This window comes from Lissotriton helveticus, chromosome 2_1 (assembly GCF_964261635.1).
Source record: "Lissotriton helveticus chromosome 2_1, aLisHel1.1, whole genome shotgun sequence".
Classification (NCBI taxonomy): Eukaryota; Metazoa; Chordata; class Amphibia; order Caudata; family Salamandridae; genus Lissotriton; species Lissotriton helveticus.
Window position 1 is genome coordinate 1,543,118,964 of NC_136059.1, and position 21,599 is coordinate 1,543,140,562.

Below are 21,599 nucleotides of genomic sequence, written 5' to 3' on the forward strand. Positions count from 1 at the left end.
AGGAAGGGGACATATGAGAAAACCCCACACTAGAAGCACCAGAGAGTAGGGGCGCAAGACCACCCATCAACCTACCAGCTACGTACCAGAAAGAAGGTATTGGATGCAAACCCACCAATAAGCATCCCGCTAGGGAGGAGTGAAAGAGGGCACTCGCAGAAGATAAGGTACTCAGAGGCAGGCAGGCGAGTGCGGAAGAGCGAGCCAAAGGCTCTCGCAGAACAGGGAGGAAGGGTGGGTCGCAAAGGAATCTGTGGCTAGAATCATCTCTACCAGATACATCGTTACCGAAGGCAAATAACTTGTACATCTGATAGAGACTACTGGCCACAGATTCCTTAACGTAGAAGATACCCTAGCCATACCCACGGGGGAGGAAGGTCTGCGAGAGGGCCCCACCAGCCTGGACATAACAGGGGGTCCCACAGGGGACGGATCCAACGGACAGGACGAGGAGCCCTGTCCCCCCCAGGCAAAGGGAACCCCCCACAGTCAGAAGACCACTGAACCCAAGGGGGATGCGGAAGAAGAAAGGAAGTTTGTTCACACTCCGCAGAGGAAACAAGGGCAAGGCAAGAGGGGGGGTCGAAGCACCCCATGCCTTCATCCGGCAACAAAAACCTCCATCCAGGGCCAAGGAAGAAGATCCACCCAGAGGCGCCCAAAAGACAAGACGGAAAAAGGCAAGTCCCCCCTCACCAGGAACACCCCGCGAAGGGGGCAGCTGATCCTACGACAGGCAGAGTCAAGAAACTAGAACAGGGCCTACAACAAAAAAGTAGGCGGAAGCAGAAAAAGCAGCCCGGGAAAACACAGGAAGACCGGGCAGGGTGCGCCTGAAAGAAGGAGGAACAGAAATCCATCACAGCCCCCAAGACAGAGGGCCAGAAGGTGAAGACGCCACCCCCCCCCATACCCCCCCCCCGGACACACCTCAGGGAGGGGTCAGCACACAAAACACAAAAAGGCGTTGAACCGGAACCATGACGCCAAGCCACAGACAGCAGGGCAGACCAGGCGAACAGTGCAACAACCCAGAAGAAGGACACCCCGGGGCGCCGCCAAAGGCACTCCAACCACCTAAAAGGGAATTTTACCTGCAACGTACTTAAACACCAGGGAGAGCAGAGACCCTAACGCGACCACAACTCCCAAGCACAGAACAAGCTATATAACAGCTACCACTACCGACATGGGAACCCTCTTGGGAAGAAACTTCCGCAGCAGAGGACAACAGAAAGAACTGCGGGGAAAAAGGCATGCAGAAGGCTTGTCAAGCAGCCAAGAACAACCCACAGAAGGCCTAATCTCAGGGCCAATCTGGTGCAGATAATCCACCAAAGAACACAGGAAAAAAGGGCCAGTCAGCAGCCAACAGAGCCACGGTCCCAATAAAAGAGGACTCGTAGGCACATAAATCTCACAGATCACACAACTGGGGCGACCCGCCCCAACAAAAGAACAGCGCCCATAAACCAGTAGGAAGAGGAGAAGGAGGAGAGTGGAGAAGGAGGAGAGAGGAGAAGGAGGAGAGAGGAGAAGGAGGAGAGAGGAGAGAGGAGAAGGAGGAGAGAGGAGGAGGAGGAAGCTCCGCCAAGAACCTCTGGATGGCCAAGTCTGCTGGCGCATGGAACAAGAGAGTGCCATCGAAGGGAAGATCCACCGGCCGTTTCCGAACATTTTCCGGGAACACAAGCATGGCAGCGAAGGGCCACCGAAGACACCATGGCACGACCAAGCACCTCCGAGATGTCCAGAGCGGAGCGAAGAATAAACGCTGCCAGCTCCCGGCCATCTAACACGTGGTGCCGCAAGTCAACACCAGCACCCTCCTAAGAAACTGCAGATGCAAGGGACTCCACCGAATCCCTCAAGCAAGAGGTGGCCCTCGCCAACACACAAAGTGTTAAGAGCCCGCAGAGTCACACTGGTCGAGGCAAACCCAAGAATCCAGCCAACGGGCCTCCCGTGATGGTGGAGACAATAACGATGGCAGGGAGGGAAAGGCGGTTCGCAAAAGGGGCCCACTTGCAGAGGGGTGGAGGGAAAGACACACCGCGGATCCAACAAAACAAACCAGAGCAAGGAAAAACGCAAGGAGAAGGGAGCGGCGCAAGAAACGAAAGAGCGCCATTGAAAAAAACATATTGGCGGAGAAAATGAGGAATACTGACAATACTATTATCAATCTCTCCACGTTCTCACTATCACAAGCGGAGGAACAACTACTCAGCTTGGGACTCTCTTTCTGCCCGGTAAGCGATTTTAACTATTCACAAACAGGGGTGGACGTTTTCTGTTTTATTAGGAAGTTAAAACTAAAGAAGTTTTTTGCTATCAAAGAGGGGCTGAAAGAAATGGAAATGACAAATGAGGAAAGTGGAGTCAGGAGAAAGGGGACCACCATCCAGTTGGATGCTTCAGATGCAACTCTATTGCGTGGTTTACAAGCTATGAATATAGAAAGCATTGAGGGGACCGATTTGGAAAGAGAACCTTGCACTACGCAGGAAGGTTTGCGTATGGAAAATATTACCCAGGTGGGAGCTGGGATCAGTCCTTTTAAAGTCCAATCCAAATCCAAGTTTATACCCATAATGCCTAAAGACGCAATAGACATTTATCATGAGGTGGTTATTGAAGACATCAAAAAGTTGTACCAGACATAAAAAGCGGTATAAGAGTAAAAAAGATTGACTATGCCAAATTGATTAAAACATTGGGCAGTAAACATGAGATTATTGTTACAAAATCAGACAAAGGGGGAAATATGGTTATCTGGCCCAAAAGGATTACATTTTGGAAGCCAATAGGCATTTGCAGGATAATGAATGCTATGAGAAATCCACACATTTTAAATACAACATGGCAAAACAGAATTTAAAGAAAGAACTGATGGGCTGGAAAAGGGAAGGGCTGATTTCAATGGGAGAATTTAAATTTATGAACATAGAGCATCCGGTGGTAGCTAAATTATATTTTATCCCCAAAGTACACAAAAAGATTACACCGGTCCCAGGCAGGCCCATTATATTGGCTATTAATAGTGGGAGTGAAACCATCACACAATATGTGGAATTCTTTCTTCAAGGCTTTGTCAAAAACCTACCAAGTTATGTGAAGGATACTGGTGACTTTTTAAAGAAGATTCAAGGGATTAAATGGATGGACGATTTACTTTTTATTACATTAGACATTGAATCCTTACACACCAGTATTGAGCATTCCACGGGTTTGAGAGCCATAGAATACTTTTTGGGTTTTAGATCAATAGAATTTTATCAGCTTAATAAGATGCTTTTAAGTCTTATCTCATGGTGCCTGCACAATAATTATTTTTTATTTGGCAACGATATTTATTTACAGAAACGCGGTGTTGCCATGGGTGCTTGCTTCTCCCCCAGCTATGCATGCTTGCGTGATGGCTGGTGGGAGGAGCGAGTGCTAAAGGTAACACATGCTACCGCTTTTAATGAACATGTTTTATATTGGCTAAGCTATATATATGACGTTTTTATTGTATGGCAAGGTAGTGAGTCTAGTGCTTCTGAATTTATTGAACAGATCAATTTCTACGCTGCTAATCTTAAATTTACTTTCAACATCAGTAATAGCAGTATTGACTTTTTAGACGTTAAGGTTGATCAAAAGGAAGGAAAACGGTGTACCACCTTATATAGAAAAGACACTGCTGGCAATCCAACCTTGCACGCCAGCAGTACCCATCCCAAACACATGATTGACAACATCCCATATGGATATTTCTTGCGTCTGAAAAGGATATGTAATACCAATGAGGATCTGAACAGATGCACAGAGGAGGCATATGAAAGATTTAGACAAAGGGGCTACAGTGAGAACATTCTCTTGGCAGCTATGATGAAGACAAATGCACGAACAAGAGGATCATTGCTTATGAATACCATAGAGAAAACTAGTCAGGATGATTCTGCCCCGAGACGGATTACTGCCTTCAGTAAACAAGAGAGAAAATTGCAAGCCGTTGCTAAACACCACTGGCAATCATTTTGACTGATGGTGTCCTGTCCTCAAAATTACCATCGCAACCCACGGTGACCTATAGGAAGGGCATCTCGATGCGCACGCAGATAGGGAAGGCTTGCCCAGAACTAGCAGCGGCCAGAACATGGCTGCAACCTAAGAATGGCTTTAAAAGGTGCAACACTTGCAGAGCCTGCAAGTTTGGTAAAGATACCACACATTACACATTCCCTTTCAGTCCTAATCCAATAGCCATCAAGGGTAGCTTTTCCTGTAGAACGGATTTTGCAGTATATATATATCCTGACGTGTACCTGCGGACTCCAATATATGGGGAGTACTAAGTTGCAGGTGCATGTCAGGATATTGCAACATCTGCGTACCATAGTGAACAATGACCCCGCGTATTCGGTAGCACGCCATTTCAAACATGTGCCTAACGACTTAAATGGTTCGAGTTATTTTGTGGCGGCTGCTATTCTTAAACCTAGACGCGGGGGGGGGGGGGTAAATCGAGAAAAAGCACTCAGACAATTGGAGTCTAAATTGATTCTTGAATTAGATGCGAAGCACCCGCATGGGTTGAACAACACTGAAGACTTGCACAATTTCTTATAATTGTTTTATCTCCAGGCTTGGAGATAATATGTATTACGGCCCCCCTAGTACTGTATGAATATTTACATTCTGGAACATGTAATGTTTGTATATATTTGTAAACAGGAATTCCTCGGAGCAATGGCCCACAGTATGGAGACACAGTTGGGTTTGGATTTTCATTCATGCCCGTGTATCTTCTTTTACTGGGGACCTATTGAATTGAAACGCTTTTAGCAAATATTTGTTATCAAATCACTATGGTACTGGTATTTTAATTTCTAATGCACTTTAGGAAACTTCTGGCACTTTAATCTTAGGTTGAGACTTTGTCCTAGGTAGGATATTGTGGTGTCCTCTAATACCTAAAATATGGAGGGTGAATCAGTAAACCAGGAGAAACTATATGGGGAATATGCATTTAGGCAGGAATTCTTTAGCAGAATGAAGGTCGGATTCAGTAGTACAATAGCATAATTTTGAACAGATATAATGAAATGAAATTGATATTATCATATTTATGTATTATATATATATATATATATATATATATATATATATATATTTATTTATATTGTATTTAGATCGTCATGCAATACCTTAAAAGAAATAATACAGACAGAGTGACTTTTAATGGGAACTATCACCGAGAATAAGAACCAGGATTCATATGAGGACCACAATTCCAATCCATAACAATGGACACAGTAACAACAATTTAAAAACCAAATGTTTAAATAATACAAAGAAAGTGTCCCTTGAGATGCACATTTTTGCACATATGTATTTTTTCTATATCGATTGTGGTGTGTGATCACGTGGTATTAGCACCACACATAAAAAGTGGCGTTTCTGACTTTCTGATTGTGTGACCAAGGGCAAGTGGTGCCCGAAACACGTAACCAGTAAACAAAATAAAATTATGATTTGCCTGCAGTACCGGTGGTTCGTGACTCCTTTGTAGCTGAAGCAGTAATTGATTGGCGCTGCGAGCGAAGTACCTGGATGATTTTTTTATATATATATATATATATATATATATATATATATCTACTAACGTCAAATCTGAGGCCAGACAGAGCTGCACAATGACAACCACTAATGCGTGAAGGAATGGTTTTAAAGTTTACAGACTCAGTCTGGCACTTAGCGGAAATTTACAAGGTGAGGAAACTGCAGTTAGAAGTCTATCAGAAGTATTATTTTCTAATGTTATTACTTATTATGACTCAATCCGATCTAGCTTCTTATATGTCTCTTTACATTGTCCAACCAGTGCTTAATTTGTGCCGGTGCTTTCCGGTGCTCAGCACCGGCACTTATTTGACAGGGCCATGGCTATTGCATTTTCCCTCCCTGGCCAGAAGTCAGCCCTGCCAAGTACAGCGCGTGAGGGATTAGACTAATGCATTTTAGTGCAGATGTCCGCATCACCGCACAAAAATGCACAAGTCACACATTAACATCTACGTGAATTAAATGTGCAGTGAAACGCTGCGGCCTGTACATCAATAAGAACGGTGATGCTGCTGCGTTCCACAGGCAATATATTTAGCCTACTCAGAGCTCACAACTGATGGCCTCAGGGGATTGGCTAAATCGTTGCTATGGTGAGCTTTTCATTGAACTGTCTCTTTGACACATTGTTTTCTAAATGGCCGGACCAGGTATAAAAAACACAGATCTGCCTTGTTGAGGACCAACCTCAGCCTCTGGGACAAGAAGATCTGGTGCATTCCCACCAGAAGGCAGAGACAGAATCTTCTCTGCGCGGGCTGGCCATAGCTCAGGTGGATTACCGGAGAGTGGAGCGCCTCATGCCCCAGGTTGGTTAGAGTGTGCATTGCCGCCACCTAAAACCATGCGCTGCTCTCTGGCCTACCTGCTGCTGCAGCAGGCCCTGGGCATCATGATTTCACCAGCACTTCAGGCCTCAGTTGTGGCTGGCGGACCGTGGCAGCACTCTTGTCTTGGACACTCATGTCCTCCAGGCCTTACAGACGTTTGGCAGCCTCCTCAGTCCTCAAATGTATGACAGACAGTCAGTGACAAACACTGACTGTCACAGAAAGGCTCTGGTTGGTGTGGGCGGCAGTTACAGGATTTTTTAATTTCAGATTCCTGGTGCAGCCAGCCAGAGCCACCAGGTATTGCTGCTGGCGCCACAGGAATTTAAGTAAGGAACATCCGTGACCACGTTGACATGTGCAGCCCTCCTCTGCTCTTGGAGGATTGCTGGGCGCTTTACCATGGTGAGAGAAGGAGGAGAGTGTCTACAGGCCTTGAAGACAGTGTGTCACGCCATGCTCTCTCAGTGTGACTTAAATCTACAGCTACATATTAGATGCAACGCAGCACAGTACTGTCTGCAGAGAAGAGTGCCAGCATCATGTCTATCACTGGGGCAGCCAGCCCTCTATGGGCCGGTAACTGACTCCTGTCTTCTGCACATCATCTTGGCAGTCAGAGAAGCTGTCTGCAGCTAATGACTCCACAGACTACAGCTACAGCGACAATCCAGAGGCAGCGGACCAGGCATTATTTACCCACCACTGTCAGTGACTCCTTGGTAAGTCAAAGAGAACGTGGTGATTAATGTTCCTGCAGGAGAGAGTTTTGTCCAGGGCAAGTTTTAACCCACCAGTAACAAAGATGATTAACGTGCATGCTGCAAAGAATGTGTATTTTGCATATCCAGAACTGTATTTTATTATTATGTGGATAGTTCAGTGGGTTACAGCTTTTGTCGCAGGGATACTTTGGTTACTTGCGATTCATAAATTACAGTCCTAATCCACACAGTGACCTGAAAACTGTCATTAGCTAGTTTGGGTAGAAATGCATTCTTATTAGGAAAGAAAACCCCAATCACTGTGGTACATTTTAAACCCTGAGTTTGTGCTTTTCCATACTACTCTTAAAATATACTACCTACCTAGTATGGATGACATGATTCTACACCTTATTGTAATCATCATTGGTTTGTTTAACATTTCCGTGGATGATTCATGGTCTCTGTATAATGTGTCTGTGGTATCCAGTGCTCCGACACCCTGCACTGGTATGAACAGCTCTAAAAAAAAAATTAAATGTTTGTGAGAGAGGAACTATGGAGAGATAAGAGGCACTGTTGGTGAGTGGTGGTAAGGGAATCAGTGGTGGGCGGAGCATATAGAGAAGTAGGTGGAGCCAGTGGAGAAATTAGGTGGAGCCGGGGGACATGGGTGTGGTCTCCTAAACCTTTTTGGGAGCACCTACACTTTATATTGTACAAATGAAGCACTGTGCCCAATAGTATCGAATTTCTTTTTCTGAAAATGTAAAAATAAACGACAAGAAGGGAACATAGAGATTGCATGCATATCTTCTCTAAATCTATAATATTTAACACATACAAGTTGCACAGAGCCTTTTCACTTATGTCTGTTTTGAGAATTTGATTTTTTTTACTAAATATCACCGTTAAAAAAAAAAAATAACAAAAAGGCAATCAATTTCATTTATTTTTTGCATATACTCATTGTTGAATTTAGACACCTTCCTCCACCACAAGCATAGTTTTAAACTTCTTTTTACTATTAGGTACAAAATTCCAAAAGGGAGTGTGTTTTTACTTGACTCTTCATTAAAAAAGCACAGGGTCTATAATGGGTCTATAAATATATGGATTATTTTCTCTGGAAGGGTCGACATGATCCTACTGGCCCTCAATAACAATGCTTGAAAGCAGTGGCCTCAATATCATCGTAGTGTGACCAGCTCTTCAGAAGATGTGGGATGAATGGCAACAGTGTTGTCAAAGTCAGCCTTGGTGGCCCCCATTTTGACGGCAACTGCAAAACCTTGTAGCATTTCATCACACCCCAATCCTTGCATGTGCAGCCCCACCACCTAGAATAAAAAACACAAGAGGTTTACCAAGGATGTATAGTTCGGCAAATAGGTCCAATGACTTAACATATTCTGTACACAATAAATAACTTGCCAGAATTATCCCATAAATATGAACTATTCCAGGATGTATGTGCAGGTTTTTTTAAGAATTAAACTACCTTATATGTAGATGGCGCTATATATATATATATATATATATATATATATATATCTATAGTCAAAATGTATGTTTATTATGAGCGTAGTCTTTAAACAAAGCAGTGAGCATAACAATAGGGGTTGACTACAATAAATATTTATGATTATTTTTAAAACAGATGTTCTTTAAAAAGCAGGTCTATATTTCATTTTCAAGGTTACAAATCCAAACTATAAAATACTAACGACCAGTAAAAAATTGCAAATACCTTAAAACTTGTTTCTAAAAGTTAAAACCTATTCACTTTCTTACCACCATAACGATTTCACTCAGTTAAAATACATACAGTACTACATTTTTCCTTAATTCTCAGTGCACTCAACGCCACCTTTAAGAATTTCCCAAGGGCAATTACAATGTCAATAAAGGGTATTTCTGTTAAAAGGCTTGCTGCTTGCACCCTTGTTTTTATTCCATATTTTAAGAAAACCGGGCGGAGCCATAATTTTCTCTGCTCTAGGAGTAACAGACAGTCCAACAGAATATGGGGTAAGTCTCCCTTGGTTCCCAGCTTACACCTACAACGGCCTTCTTGATCTAACAATTTAGCTTTGAGCTCTTTGTTTATTATCCACGGGTTAATCCCAATTCGACACCTCAGCATCTCGTGCCTGAGCCCGCGGTTAGGTAATCTATCAAGGTAGGGGAACCAATTTTCATTAGACCAAGCATTTAGCATATGCGCCACTGATTTTTTCTTTGTTAGATAATCTATATCAATCGATTTAGAAGCTTCCTTCCCCCTTTGCTTCAGCTCCCCCTTGGTATTAAGGACCTGAAGCGTTTCCTGGACCCAATCAATATCTAATGAGTTACAGATTCCTTTCAGTTTGTCCCTACAGACCTTTGCCCATTTTAGCTCGCTTCTCAGTATTTCATTGCGACACCAGTGTGCTACTTTTTGACTTTCGGGATCTTCCAATCTCTTCCAGAATCTGATCACAACCATCTGGGTTTGTATTTTCCATGATATTGTACCTATTTCTCTCCTGATGGCTTGTATCATCGAAGATTGAGGAAGGGATAAGAGCCTTTTTAAGCAATTCCCCTCTATTACGTCCCAGGATCCCTTACCGCTCAAATAAAGGATCTCAACGCCATACAAAACTTGAGAAGGTATCATTGCTTCGAAAGCTCTCAGCATGGGGCGGTGTGACATCTCTCCATATACCCCATTAAACCTTTTTAGACCACCTATGGAAGATAGTGCCTTTGCTTTTTGGGTATCCAGGTGGGAATTCCAGTTTAGAGTCCTATCGAACCATAAACCCAGATATCGATATTCATTAACGGTCTCAAGTTTGAGATCACCTATATACCAAGTAAATTTGCTTATCTTTTTCCCCGAAGCATAGGGTTTTGGTTTTATCCAAATTGATTGTTAAGAGTTTACTGGCACAGTATGTATTGAAGGCGTTAAGCTTCCTTTGGAGGCCCCTCTCGGTCTGATCTACTATCACCAAGTCGTCTGCGTACAATAAGCAGGGTATTTTATTGCCATCCATTTTAGGGCTGGCACTGCCCTCCACCTCTAAATGTGCCGGAAGATCTGACAGGAAGATCGAGAAAAGCTGAGGGGCCAGCACACAGCCCTGTCTTAATCCATTAGCGATGGGTATTTTTGGTGTCAAAGAGCCCACCTTATCCTTAATTACTTGCCCCCAGTTTTCCCTGTGGAGTTCTTTTATTATAGTGAATAGATCCTTGGGAATCTTCAACCTCTCTAGTAACTCCCATAGGCAGGGCCGATCCACAGAGTCAAAGGCTGCTCTGAAGTCGACGAAACAGCAGCATAACTTGCCGTTCTGTTCCGTCGACTTCATCACCATCACCCATAGAGCGAATCCGTGGTCTATTGTAGAGTGGCCTGCTCTAAATCCACCCTGTTCAATAGGTATTATTTGAAACTCGTCTACCCATGCATTCAATTGTTTCAGCACAATTTTAGAAAACACTTTCTCGCCTATATCTATCAGATTGATTAGCCGGTAGTTTTGTGGCACCTCCTTGCTCCCTTTCTTGTGAATTGGCCTAATTATGGCTCCCTTCCAGGTTGGTGGCATTACCCCTTCTTTTAGGACTACCAGGAACATTTTAGCAAGGAATCTTGCCCACCATTTAACCTCGGATTTCAAAATTATTGCAGGAAGGTTGTCCGGACCCGCTGCCCGAGTTAAATTGAGTTCTTTTATTGTGAGCTCAACTTGTTCTTCATTGAATTGAATTAATAGGTCCTCTGAGATTTCTTGCCATATTTTGGACTCCACCTCCTCTCTAGGAGTCCTTACCCCGTACAAATCCCTTATGTACGCTTCCCATGCAGCCTCACTCACCACACAGTACAATTCACCATCCGATGTTCCCGCTACAGCCTTTACTAATCTCCAAAATTGCCTTAGATTTTTATTCTCTACAGCTTCTAATAATTCTAACCAGCATTTTTCTTTATATTCCCTTTTTGCATTGGTTACCATTATCTTGAATTCTCTTTTCAGCTTAACTAGCTGGTCCTGTCTCTCTAGTGTAAAGTTCTTTTTTGTCTTCTTTGTACTGCACGTAACTCCTTTTTCTTATTTTGACATACCACAGAAAACCCTTTACATCGGTTTATTTGGTTAGCCCTTGTGAGATGGTTCCCTTTTAGTTTTATCTTTAAGCATTGAACCACCTCTTCTAATTTCCCTATAAACCATTCCAATTTTTTATTTTCACAGCTTTCCGGTACAATTTTTAATTGCATGGCCTTCAATTTTTCCATATATTCCTCTGTAAGACGTGTCGTCACCCGTTTGGGGTACTCGACCTCCTGGGTGATCACCCTTTCTCTCTGTAGTTCCCTTCCCCCTGCTATTATTATATACAGGAGTTTGTGATCGCTCACTTCTTTTTGTTCTAACCTAAAATCCCTGATCTGGGTGAAATTCCAGGCCTGTAAGAATACATAATCGATTGGGCAATTCTGTTGCCTTTGGATGAATGTCTTTCCTGCTGGGGAGTCTGTCTCTATTCTCCCATTTACGCAGTGAAAGCCCCTACCTCCTAGGGTGTGTACTAGACCAAGATCTTGTTTCGAGATTTCCCCAATTGGGAATTTAGCCGGGTTTATTCCATACACCTCTAGCTGTTCCCTATTCCAAAGGTCTGCTTTTTTTGGGTTTAGTTTATGGTTAAAATCCCCCATTATTATTAATGTCTCTGCGGGATATTACTGTCTACGTCTTCTTTAAAATACTTCATTTCCCTTTCATACTCCTCCCCGTTGTCCCACTGCATGTATACATTCATTACAATCATCTTTTTATACTTCTGTTCCACCTTCATGAGTTCGATTCTGCATGATTGTACCCATTTGCATTTTGTGTTCAGTAGTTCTATATCCCTCATAACTTTTGTTGATATCAATGTCAGCAGCCCCCCCGAGGGCCGTCCGTGATTTTTCTTTATGGCTGGCTGCTGTATCTGGACGTATCCATCAAATGTAGGGGTATTGTCGCATAACCAGGTCTCTTGCAGGCAGGCAATGTCCGCCTTATTTATAACTTCCTTTATGTACTCACGTTTTTGCTCATTGCCTAGCCCGTTTATATTCCAGGTTAAGAGACCTAGATCTTGCGACCCCCCTCCGTCCTATTCGACGTCACTCAAAACCCCTACTTCCTCCATATCCAATGAATTACTAACGTTGCCTTCTCCCATTGGGTTACTATGTAACGACCAATTACCCCATGAGTAGTCATTCCTTGTGTTGTCTATTACTACGTTCAGGCGGCTTAGATCCTTTTCCGATTCTCTATAGAGAATCACTTGTCTCTTCTGAAGCCCGGCATGCTGGTTTAAGAAATTGTTATCATTGGAGGTTTTTATTTCCCTCTCTGGGATAATCCTTATTCCCTGTTGAGATATCTCATTTGATGCTTTCTGGATTGCCCTTTTTACCAGGTCTGAGTGAAGGGTAATTTTTGTTATCTCTTTTCCATGTCTATTTTCTACAAAACCAACTTGCTGTAGGTCTTTGGTACCAATCCCTCTCAGGCTGCCGCATTTTTCAAATGCGGACAAAATCAGTGCCCTATTTAGGGGTCTCGGATTTCCTGTCGGCTTCTCTTTCCTCCCTGCTGGTACTAGGTCCAGAAATAACCAATTGTTCTTATCTCTCTCCTGTAGATTCGTGTTTGTTACCAGCGCCTGTTGATAGGCGGTTGATCTCCCTATTTGCCGTCCGTTCTTTCTCATATTGGGTTCTTCTTGTACATAAGGTCTTACTGTCCTTTGTTCAGTAACTTGTTCGTCCTTTTGCCTTACTTTCAGTTTCGTCGTGCGGATGGAGGAGGGGATCTCAGTTGCCTCCATTCGTCTCTGCATTTTCCTTAATACTCTCTGGGACCTTGGGGTCTTTGGAGCTTTTGCCTGTGCGTGCGTGGGTCTAATTTTTGTAAAAGTCGGTGCTGATGCATTTAAGCCTGACTGTACCACCCTCGTCGCCGTTTCCTTCCCTTTTTTCTTCCCTACTTGTTTCGGTTGCCTGTTTTTTCCAGTCCTATTCGTGGCCCCACGTGTGACATACCCCCCGCGCCTTTTTATCAGCATTGGTCTTCTTGATATGTATACATTATCTGCAGACTCTTCTGCCTCCTTTGCTGTTTGTTCTGCGGGTTGGGGAACTCTTTCCATAGATACACTACTTTCTTCTTCTAGTATTATCATGTCACTTTTCTCCCTTGAAGGGGTTGTCTCCAATGTCCTTTCCTTGATTGGCATTTTGCTCTTTATTTCTCCTAGTTCTTCTTCTATTTTCTTTAGATGTTGTTTCTGAGCCTTCATCAATCTGTTATTTGAGAGACTCACTTCCAGAATTCCTTGTAGAGCCTTCTGAAGTAACAAGATTAGCTCTATCAGCGAAGAAGTAGGTGTTTCAGAGGTCACCGAATCCTGTATAGTGTTTCTGACAGGGTTTACTGGGTTGCTAGACCTTATGCTCTCTTGCTGAGTTGATGTTTTTTGCAGTGGATGGAGCTGCTGTAGTTGATCTGGCGCGCCTCCCCAGATAACACTCTGGTTCTGGTCTTCATTTCCCCTATGACCATCGTTTCCTGTTGACAACTGTGAGAACAATTTGGGAGATGATGATAGTCGAGGCGCCGAGATTCGGTGATTTTGGCTCTGCAGAGTCAGGTTTATAGTATTGTCGTTCTCCCCCTCCTCTTTACTGTCCAGGTTGACATCTTCGTGGTTATCTCCCTTTTCTAACCGTCTTTGTCTTTCGTCCGGCTTGCCTGGATTTCCGCCAATTTCTCCGCTAATTTCCACTATTTCTTCATCTATCTCCGATGTTATTGCTGGATTCAATGATTTGTAGTATTTCCCCACAAACTCTTTTATGGACTTTGTTGCTCCCGTGTTCTCTTTCTGTTTATTCGTCGTTTGGTTGCCACCTCTTTTTGCCTTCTGGGCATTCTTCACTACTTTTTTAACTTTCCTTTTCTTTCTTTTGCTCTTACTAATGTCCAAGGATGATACTTGACTTTCTTGGCTCTCTTCCAGAGATTTTGAGCCCTCCATTAATTTACTTCTCCCTTGTTCATCCCCTATACGTAGATTGGTCCCTTTTTTGGGACCCATTTCTGGATACTGAACTGTTGTACAATTGTAGGTGTAACGCTTAGTTATTGCTTTTTACTTTCTTATTAGTTAATCACTTACCTCTGTTCTGCCTTAAGTGCCTTAAGTGCCTTCCACCAGGTTTCCTTCAGCTTTCCTTGCCACGGTTGCACTTTCTGTCGTACTTGGTAAATCACCTGCTTCACATTGATCCAAGGTTTCTTGGGTGTAGTGCTTACATTGCTAAGCTCTTCTTGGGTGTCTTTAGGCGCCTCCTTTATGCTGTTAATACCCTGTTTCCTGTTTCCCCTGCAGACTGTGCAGACTCTGCTGGTTCGCTGCTCCAGCTAAATGTTCTGGTCTGCTTAAGGGCTAAATAGGGGCTATTAATTGCTGGATGGTGCTGAATGGTGGCTGGGTGGGCTAGATGGGCTCACGGACGCTAGCGGACGATAGCGTTCTCCGCTAGTACGTCACTTGCTGCCCTCTTGTGCCTTTTGTGACTCTCGGCGGCTCTCCGGCTCACACCTCCTCGCGCTTCCTCGCGCCTCCTCCCCCCCGCGGGCTCCGCTGTAATCCGGGCGGGGGGTTGCAACAGTATGCGGTATGCTCTCCTCCCGCTTCCCGCTAGGTGTAAAGATGGTCGCGGGCTCAACTTTCGCGTTCAGTCTCGGGCTCCCTCGCTCCGGGCCCCGCTCGGCTCCTGCTCAGCTGCTCGATTGCTCCGTGCTCGCTGCGGTCGGTCTGGCGGGGCGTGGCGTGGCGTGGCTTGGCTCAGGCTAGGCAAGGCAAGGCGAACATCTATATATATCCTCACAAAATAGTACCATGTTAAGTGAGGTCATCAAAATGGTATCAAAATCTGCAGTACTATTAAAGAAATATACTTAGCATTTTCAGTCAATGTATTTCTGGAAGAGACGGTCCCTCTCCCAATCTGCAATGGAGTCTCTCATAAGTTATTTATTTATTTACAGGGTTTTCTATAGCGTAAACCAGACCCAAAGTAGGGTATCAGAGGGCTTTACATAAAGAGCAAGGTGTAAAACATATTAGTGAAAAACATTGTATACAAAAACATAGCATAAAAGTAGGAGCATATAGGAAAAGAGTTCGGGTGAATAGCAGCAGTGGAAATTGTTCTGAAACAATAAGAACAAGATCAAGTTTGTGTTGGTCTTCGCTTCGCTGTCTCAATGACTCTAGAGTAGAGGAATTTAGGAGGTTGTATAGCTGGGGTCGTAATTGTGCAGACTTAAGGTAGGAATTTGCTCATCAAGAATAATTTTGCTTCCTTTTTGAAGAGAGGCATAGAGGAGATTTTTCTGATGTACGGCGGAAGCGAGCTCCATATTCTTGGCGTTGCTCAGTAAAATGCTCTGTTGGAGGTTTTAGTCTTGTTGAAACGTGAGGGTTTCAGAAGTAGATTGTCTGCGCTCCTAGAGTGTCTGTTTCCTCCTGATAAGGTAAGTTTTTGGGCTAGGTACTGAGGGGTGTTGTGGTGTAGTGCCTTGTGAGCGATGCAAGCCATCTTTAGGTGGATTCGAGCTTCATAGGGTAGCCAGTTGAGTGCCTTCAGGTGTGGTGGTATGTGGTCATATTTCCTAGATCCTGTTATGAGTTTTGCTGCAGCATTGAGACAGGCTTTTAGAGGGGCGGTTGAGATTTTGGGAAGCCCTGAGAGGGTTGTGCATCCGTATTCCAGCCTTCAGATAACTAAGGACTGAACTGCAGTTTTGAGGGGCGATTTCTCGACGAATGACTTCATTTTTCTGAGATAGCTGAAGTAGAAGCGGGCGCTTTTAGCCAACAGGTTGATATGACTTTGCATTTTAAGGTTCTTCCAAGTGATAAGGTGGAGTCCACCAGAGTCGGCGTGTAGTTCAGAGCAGTCATAATTATGATCCACTCCTATGTCACCGTGGTGTTATTAGGTGGGGAGCTAAAGTTAGAAGTTGATTTTAGCATGTAGGTCTACGCAAGCCTTTTGGGTAGGGTATGTAACATAAAATATGTCAACTAAACAAAACAGTCTACATGTTTATTTCCTTGGATACAAACACACTTTCTTAGAGTTGCAGGATGTCAATTTTCCTTGCTGTTATGCAACAGAACCCTATCCTTTTTGAAAGATGCACTCGGATGATCATCTATATGAGACACGTTATTCTTAGTCACCACATCCTGCCCTCACCCCACTATAAAAACATTCATGTGCTCAGTGTTACATGGGTTAAGATAAAGCCTCTATTACATCATTTTTAATCATATTATTTACAAACGAAATTTCCTTAACAATGGCCGGAGAGCAACGAGTTTGACTGCTACTGCCTAAGCGTGATATGTGACAGCAAGACACTTTGGAACCAGGAGAAAGCTAATGTCCTAACAACTCTGTCCAAATGCCAGTAAAGAAGGAATGCGATAAACCTGGAAAATAGTACACCATAGGTCCTGTGAGGAGTTGACGGTTTAAATAAAAAAAACAAAAGTGCAAAGCATTAATACCACATGGAATAATTCCTATCAAGAAAGTCACACAAAGATTTGAAGAGGTGGATGCAAGCCTGCAAGGGCATTGCACCTACAATACAAATTATTATAAACTCCAATGGTACATGGAGGATAAATGGCTTTTATATATTTTATTTTTTAAATAAATGGGAGAACATGTTAAAGAAAATCAACCGTGAGACAATAACTGTCCGGCTTGGGCCACTCAAGGAAAAGGTCAGTGCTGTGAATGGTCTAAGGAACCCTGTTATAGCTCAGAAGCTATCCGCTCAGATGGGAAGCCATCAGAAGAAGAAAGAAGCATTGGCATAGCCAATAGGTCTCGCCTTTGGGACCTTATAAGTGTATAAGTTCCTAATAACAAGCAGATCATTGCCAGTAATAATGAAATCCTGTAACGTTACGTGACATGCGGATACCAGGATTTTTATAATCAAGTGATTTGAATTTTTCATCAAAACGTGCAGCAAAGTTGTAACCAAGATCAACCAATGCATAGTTGCTAAGATTTCAGTTTGTGTGACAATTTCCTATTTCGTCTGCCCTTATGTGCGACATTTCAGTGCCTTACTTGTGAGATTTTATCATGAGCGGGTGAAGGGAGATTAATGCTCAGGCTCTTTTTACTACATACAAATCCTGACCCAATCAGAGTGACTGTTGACATGATGGCCTGGTGAAAGGGCACCCACAGACCCAAAAGGACTGTTATGTGTCTCAATTGCAACCTACACCACACACACTGCTTCTCTTGTAGCAGATCCCTGTTCTGCCAAATCAACCCTGCATCTATTCCAGTAAGACAGCGCCATCCACTTTGACCCGAAACCAGCAATGCATTTGGAATGGGGACCAGTATCATCTGTAAACGTAGTGAACTGATAACTTGAGAACAATTAAAGCTAGTAAATGTAATATGTAAAGCTTTAAAAAAAATAAAAAATGATTTACCTTATGATGAAGTTCGATTCATTAAGTACAGTTTCTACTCCTGCGGGAAGTCAATGTGTTCCAAATCTACTCTGACATGCACTCTGTTCAAAAGCAGCCTACTACGTACGTACAGAGCCTATGAACAAGTCATATTGTTTTTTCTTGTTCATGCTTTTGCTGGACTGTCACTAACAAGGGCTTTTGGCACTGGTTCACAAGTGGCTTACACAGGAAGCATACACAGATAATGGACTTGAAAAAGATTTTCAGCAATGCCAGAGCTGGGTTGTAGGATGTAAAAGGTGTAAGCAAGCTCTTGTACAGGGTCGATTCTTTAACTCCCACCAGTCGTAGCTCTTCAAAAGGAACACCCAACATTGCTCATTTGAATACCCACCTTCTACTTTAAGACGGACAAATTGTGAGAGCCAATGGGGTCCAAACCTGGGGGCTTAGAATTGATACAGCTCTGTTAACAAACATACATAAGACCATCCCAGAGAAACAAAGGCGCACAGATAGAGACCTAGGGGCACACACAGAGTACACGAAGGTGCACACACAACCTAGATAAACACAAATGAACAGTCAGACATGGTAACCTGAATCCATGCGCACATATTGATCAACACAGAGGCATAGGCCGCCTAGGCCGAGCACTCACAGCACATATACACAGCTATAGGCTCACACAAGTGCAGTCTTGCGCACAATACATCCAGGTCACACAATGGGTGTAAGGTGACATTTTAAAGATGTGTAAAATCTTAGACCTGGGCAGTCTAGGCAGAGACATGCATAGGCAGCCGGGTGGCAGCAGCAATAAGGACGGCAGGGATAGGGCACATGCTCCAGCACTGCGGCTAACGCGTCAGCAGTGGAAGCTGGGGGCGCTAGATACTTCCAGTGGTTCACCTCTGCATGCTTAGTCAAAACAAACTTCTCTTTAGCACAACAACACTTCTTCTGTTTGAACACTAGGTGGCATGGTTCCCTTTGAACATTTTCAAATCAGACACAAAGCAATCTGACTGGAAAAGAAGCAAAGATGATATTGCATCCTATTATAACATAAACAACGTTTTAAGTTTGTGTGTGCTTTAAGTGGCTCACACTCATTTTGGTGTGATTGTGAACTGTAATTTTTTTAATATATGCAACCGTTGACCAAATTAATGGACGTTTAAGAGGTTTCAACCTCATCCGCTGCGACAGTGGTGGCACAATTTTGACGTGAGATAGCATTTGAGTGAGAGAGAATGTGTGAGCAAGAGAGTGTGTGCGAGTGTGTGTGTGTGTGTGTGTGTGTGTGTGAGTGTGTGTGTGAGTGAGTGTGAGTGTGTGTGTGAGTGTGAGTGTGTGTGTGTGTGGGTGTGTGTGTGTGTGGGTGTGTGAGTGTGTGGGTGTGTGAGTGTGTGGGTGTGTGAGTGTGTGAGTGTGTGAGTGTGTGAGTGTGTGAGTGTGTGAGTGTTTGAGTGTTTGAGTGTTTGAGTGAGTGTGTGTGTGTTTGAGTGTGTGTGTGTGAGTGTGTGTGAGTGTGTGTGAGTGTGTGAGTGTGTGTGTGTGTGTGAGTGTGTGTGTGTGTGTGTGTGTGTGTGAGTGTGAGTGTGAGTGTGTGTGTGTGTGTGTGTGAGTGAGTGTGTGAGTGTGTGAGTGTGTGAGTGTATGCGTGCGTGTGTGTGTGTGTGTATGCGTGTGTGTGCGAAAGTGTGCGTGCGTGAGTCAGCGTGTGTGAGAGAGAGCGCGAGCCAGAACAGCGCATGCCAGAAGATAACAAGCACGGCCGCGCTAATTTGAAACAGATGGCCAATGCGCGCCGCTGCTCGCTCCCGCAAGGTGGATGCCAGCTACATGCACGAATTACCGGTAAGTGCAGACCGATTCTAAGAGGTAATTTCCTAGAACAGCTCATGTGCTGCTCTAGGCTCGACCTAATAATGAAGAATTTTACATTTCAGATTATATATTAAACAAATGTCTCATTTCAATCCTATCCCCTACCTGCCCAAATAAAGTAGAGAGAACACCGAGAGAAAACAAGACTAATGATTTTGCTGCAAAGGATCCATATACTGAAAATTCAGTTTAAGAAGGTGAAGTAACAGTGCCTTCCGATGCCATTCTTATTCAACTTGTACACATATGATTCAGACAACTATTTACTGCCAGTGATTCACACATGCCCAGAATAATGGATGTTTATAAACCTGCATTTTCTTGGTTGTGGGTGGTTCAGTTCCTTTGTCTTAGAGAATTTGTTCTGAACGCCTTCCTGAATGCAACACAAATCAGTAGCCAAAAACCCTTGAAATTACAACCAATCCTGAGCCTACTCCTCAAACGCACTGTTTAAATGTATAGTTGTCTTCTTTGTCCTGCCTTTCAGTAGGCCATTCTAAAGCGTGCAATGGTATCCAATGGTTCTGAAAGCCCATTGAGGAACAAAACATACATAAACTAAATATGAAAGTAATAGTTTGAAGACACACCAGGATAACCAAGAACTCACCAATTTTCAATTGGTGGTACTCTCCCAAACAAGCACAATCCTGTAACCTCAAACACAGTTCTGAGACTGTACATCTTTGCAAGAACACCCAACAGGAAATCAATTACCCTCAAAAGAAAACAGCTACTACCAACCCTTAATGCTATTATTTACAAAATGAATGTATTTATATGGCTCACACCGTGAAGTTAGTTGTCTCTAGGCACCATATGGCAAAGGAGGGAACATGGCAAGGGGGTGTGGTGACATTGAAGTAGAAAGAAGTTTCTATCGATTCCGATCTTGAATGATCAAATATGCATCCGAACCCAATGGCGGAAAAAAACAATCTGGGGATGAAGTCGATGCCCATGCGCACTGTAGTCCAGGGGAGGAGCCACCTATCTCGTGATACTTCGAAGACTCTTCCAGGACAACAATGTGCAGCTCTATGGTGTCTCCACACTGCTCCAAAAGTAATGGGGCAGAGATGCAAATAAAGGTATTGCACAGCGAGGTCAGTTCGTCTGAAGGATAGGTCTTCGTGAACATAAGCAGAGAGACCCAAATCACAACCTGGCAGATAATATGGACAGGCACTCTCCATGCCAACGCATGCTCTGGTTGAATGGACTCTCAGACCTTCTTTTCAGAGACTATTTCTTGGCCAGTGAGTATATGATCCTAATGCAGATGACTACCCACCTTGGCAAGATCCTCTTCTGTGCAGCCTTCCTCCACAAAAAGATGCTCATCCACTCAAAGTTCCTTAGTACGATCAAGGTAAAATTTTGAAGCCCTTTTGGGGTCCAATTGATGAAACCTCTTCTCTTTAAAGAAGTGAGGGGAGCAAAGAATACTGGTAGAGTGATGGATTGCCCAATGTAAAAGGGAATCACATCTTTGGGTCAGAATGCTGCACCCGCACCATCTTGTCCGGGACAAAGGTGGTATCGGGTAGTTGCACTGAAAGTGCCTGAAGTACACTCATGTGACATGCTGACATAATCGTAACTAGGAAGACTGTCTGTAAGGAGAGGAGACGCAGCAAGCATCTATGCATCATCTAAAAGTGCGTACATATTCAGGGAACTTTCTTGGTGGTATGTGATCAGGAAAATGCACTGGTGCCCTAATCACCTGCAGAAATGTAAGGCGCAGAGACTTCTGACACAAGACCCCATTCCACCATTTTTTTTGTACTACCATGTGGCAGTGGTGTTGTCCATGAGAACCTGCACCAGCCTTCCCTTGATGGAGGTTAGGAAGGTCTTCAGGGCCAGATGAATTGTTCACAACTCCAGCAGACTGTTATGGACCCCAACTTCCACAAGAGGCCACAGTCGCCAGACCTCCACCAGACCCAGGTGACCT

The 21,599-nt window shown here is 43.8% G+C and overlaps 1 protein-coding gene across 3 annotated transcripts in view; it reads right to left on the bottom strand.

The window, feature by feature from the left end:
• Positions 1–8,084: 8,084 nt before the first annotated feature.
• The window catches only part of GSR (glutathione-disulfide reductase), a 203,972-nt gene continuing 190,457 nt past the window's right edge, over positions 8,085–21,599 (bottom strand). For all 3 annotated transcript variants that reach the window (XM_078676503.1, XM_078676504.1, XM_078676505.1), the window contains one exon: positions 8,085–8,490. In XM_078676503.1, coding sequence (XP_078532629.1) covers positions 8,341–8,490 — 150 coding nt within the window. In that variant the 3' untranslated portion in view covers positions 8,085–8,340. The remainder of the gene's footprint in view (positions 8,491–21,599) is intronic.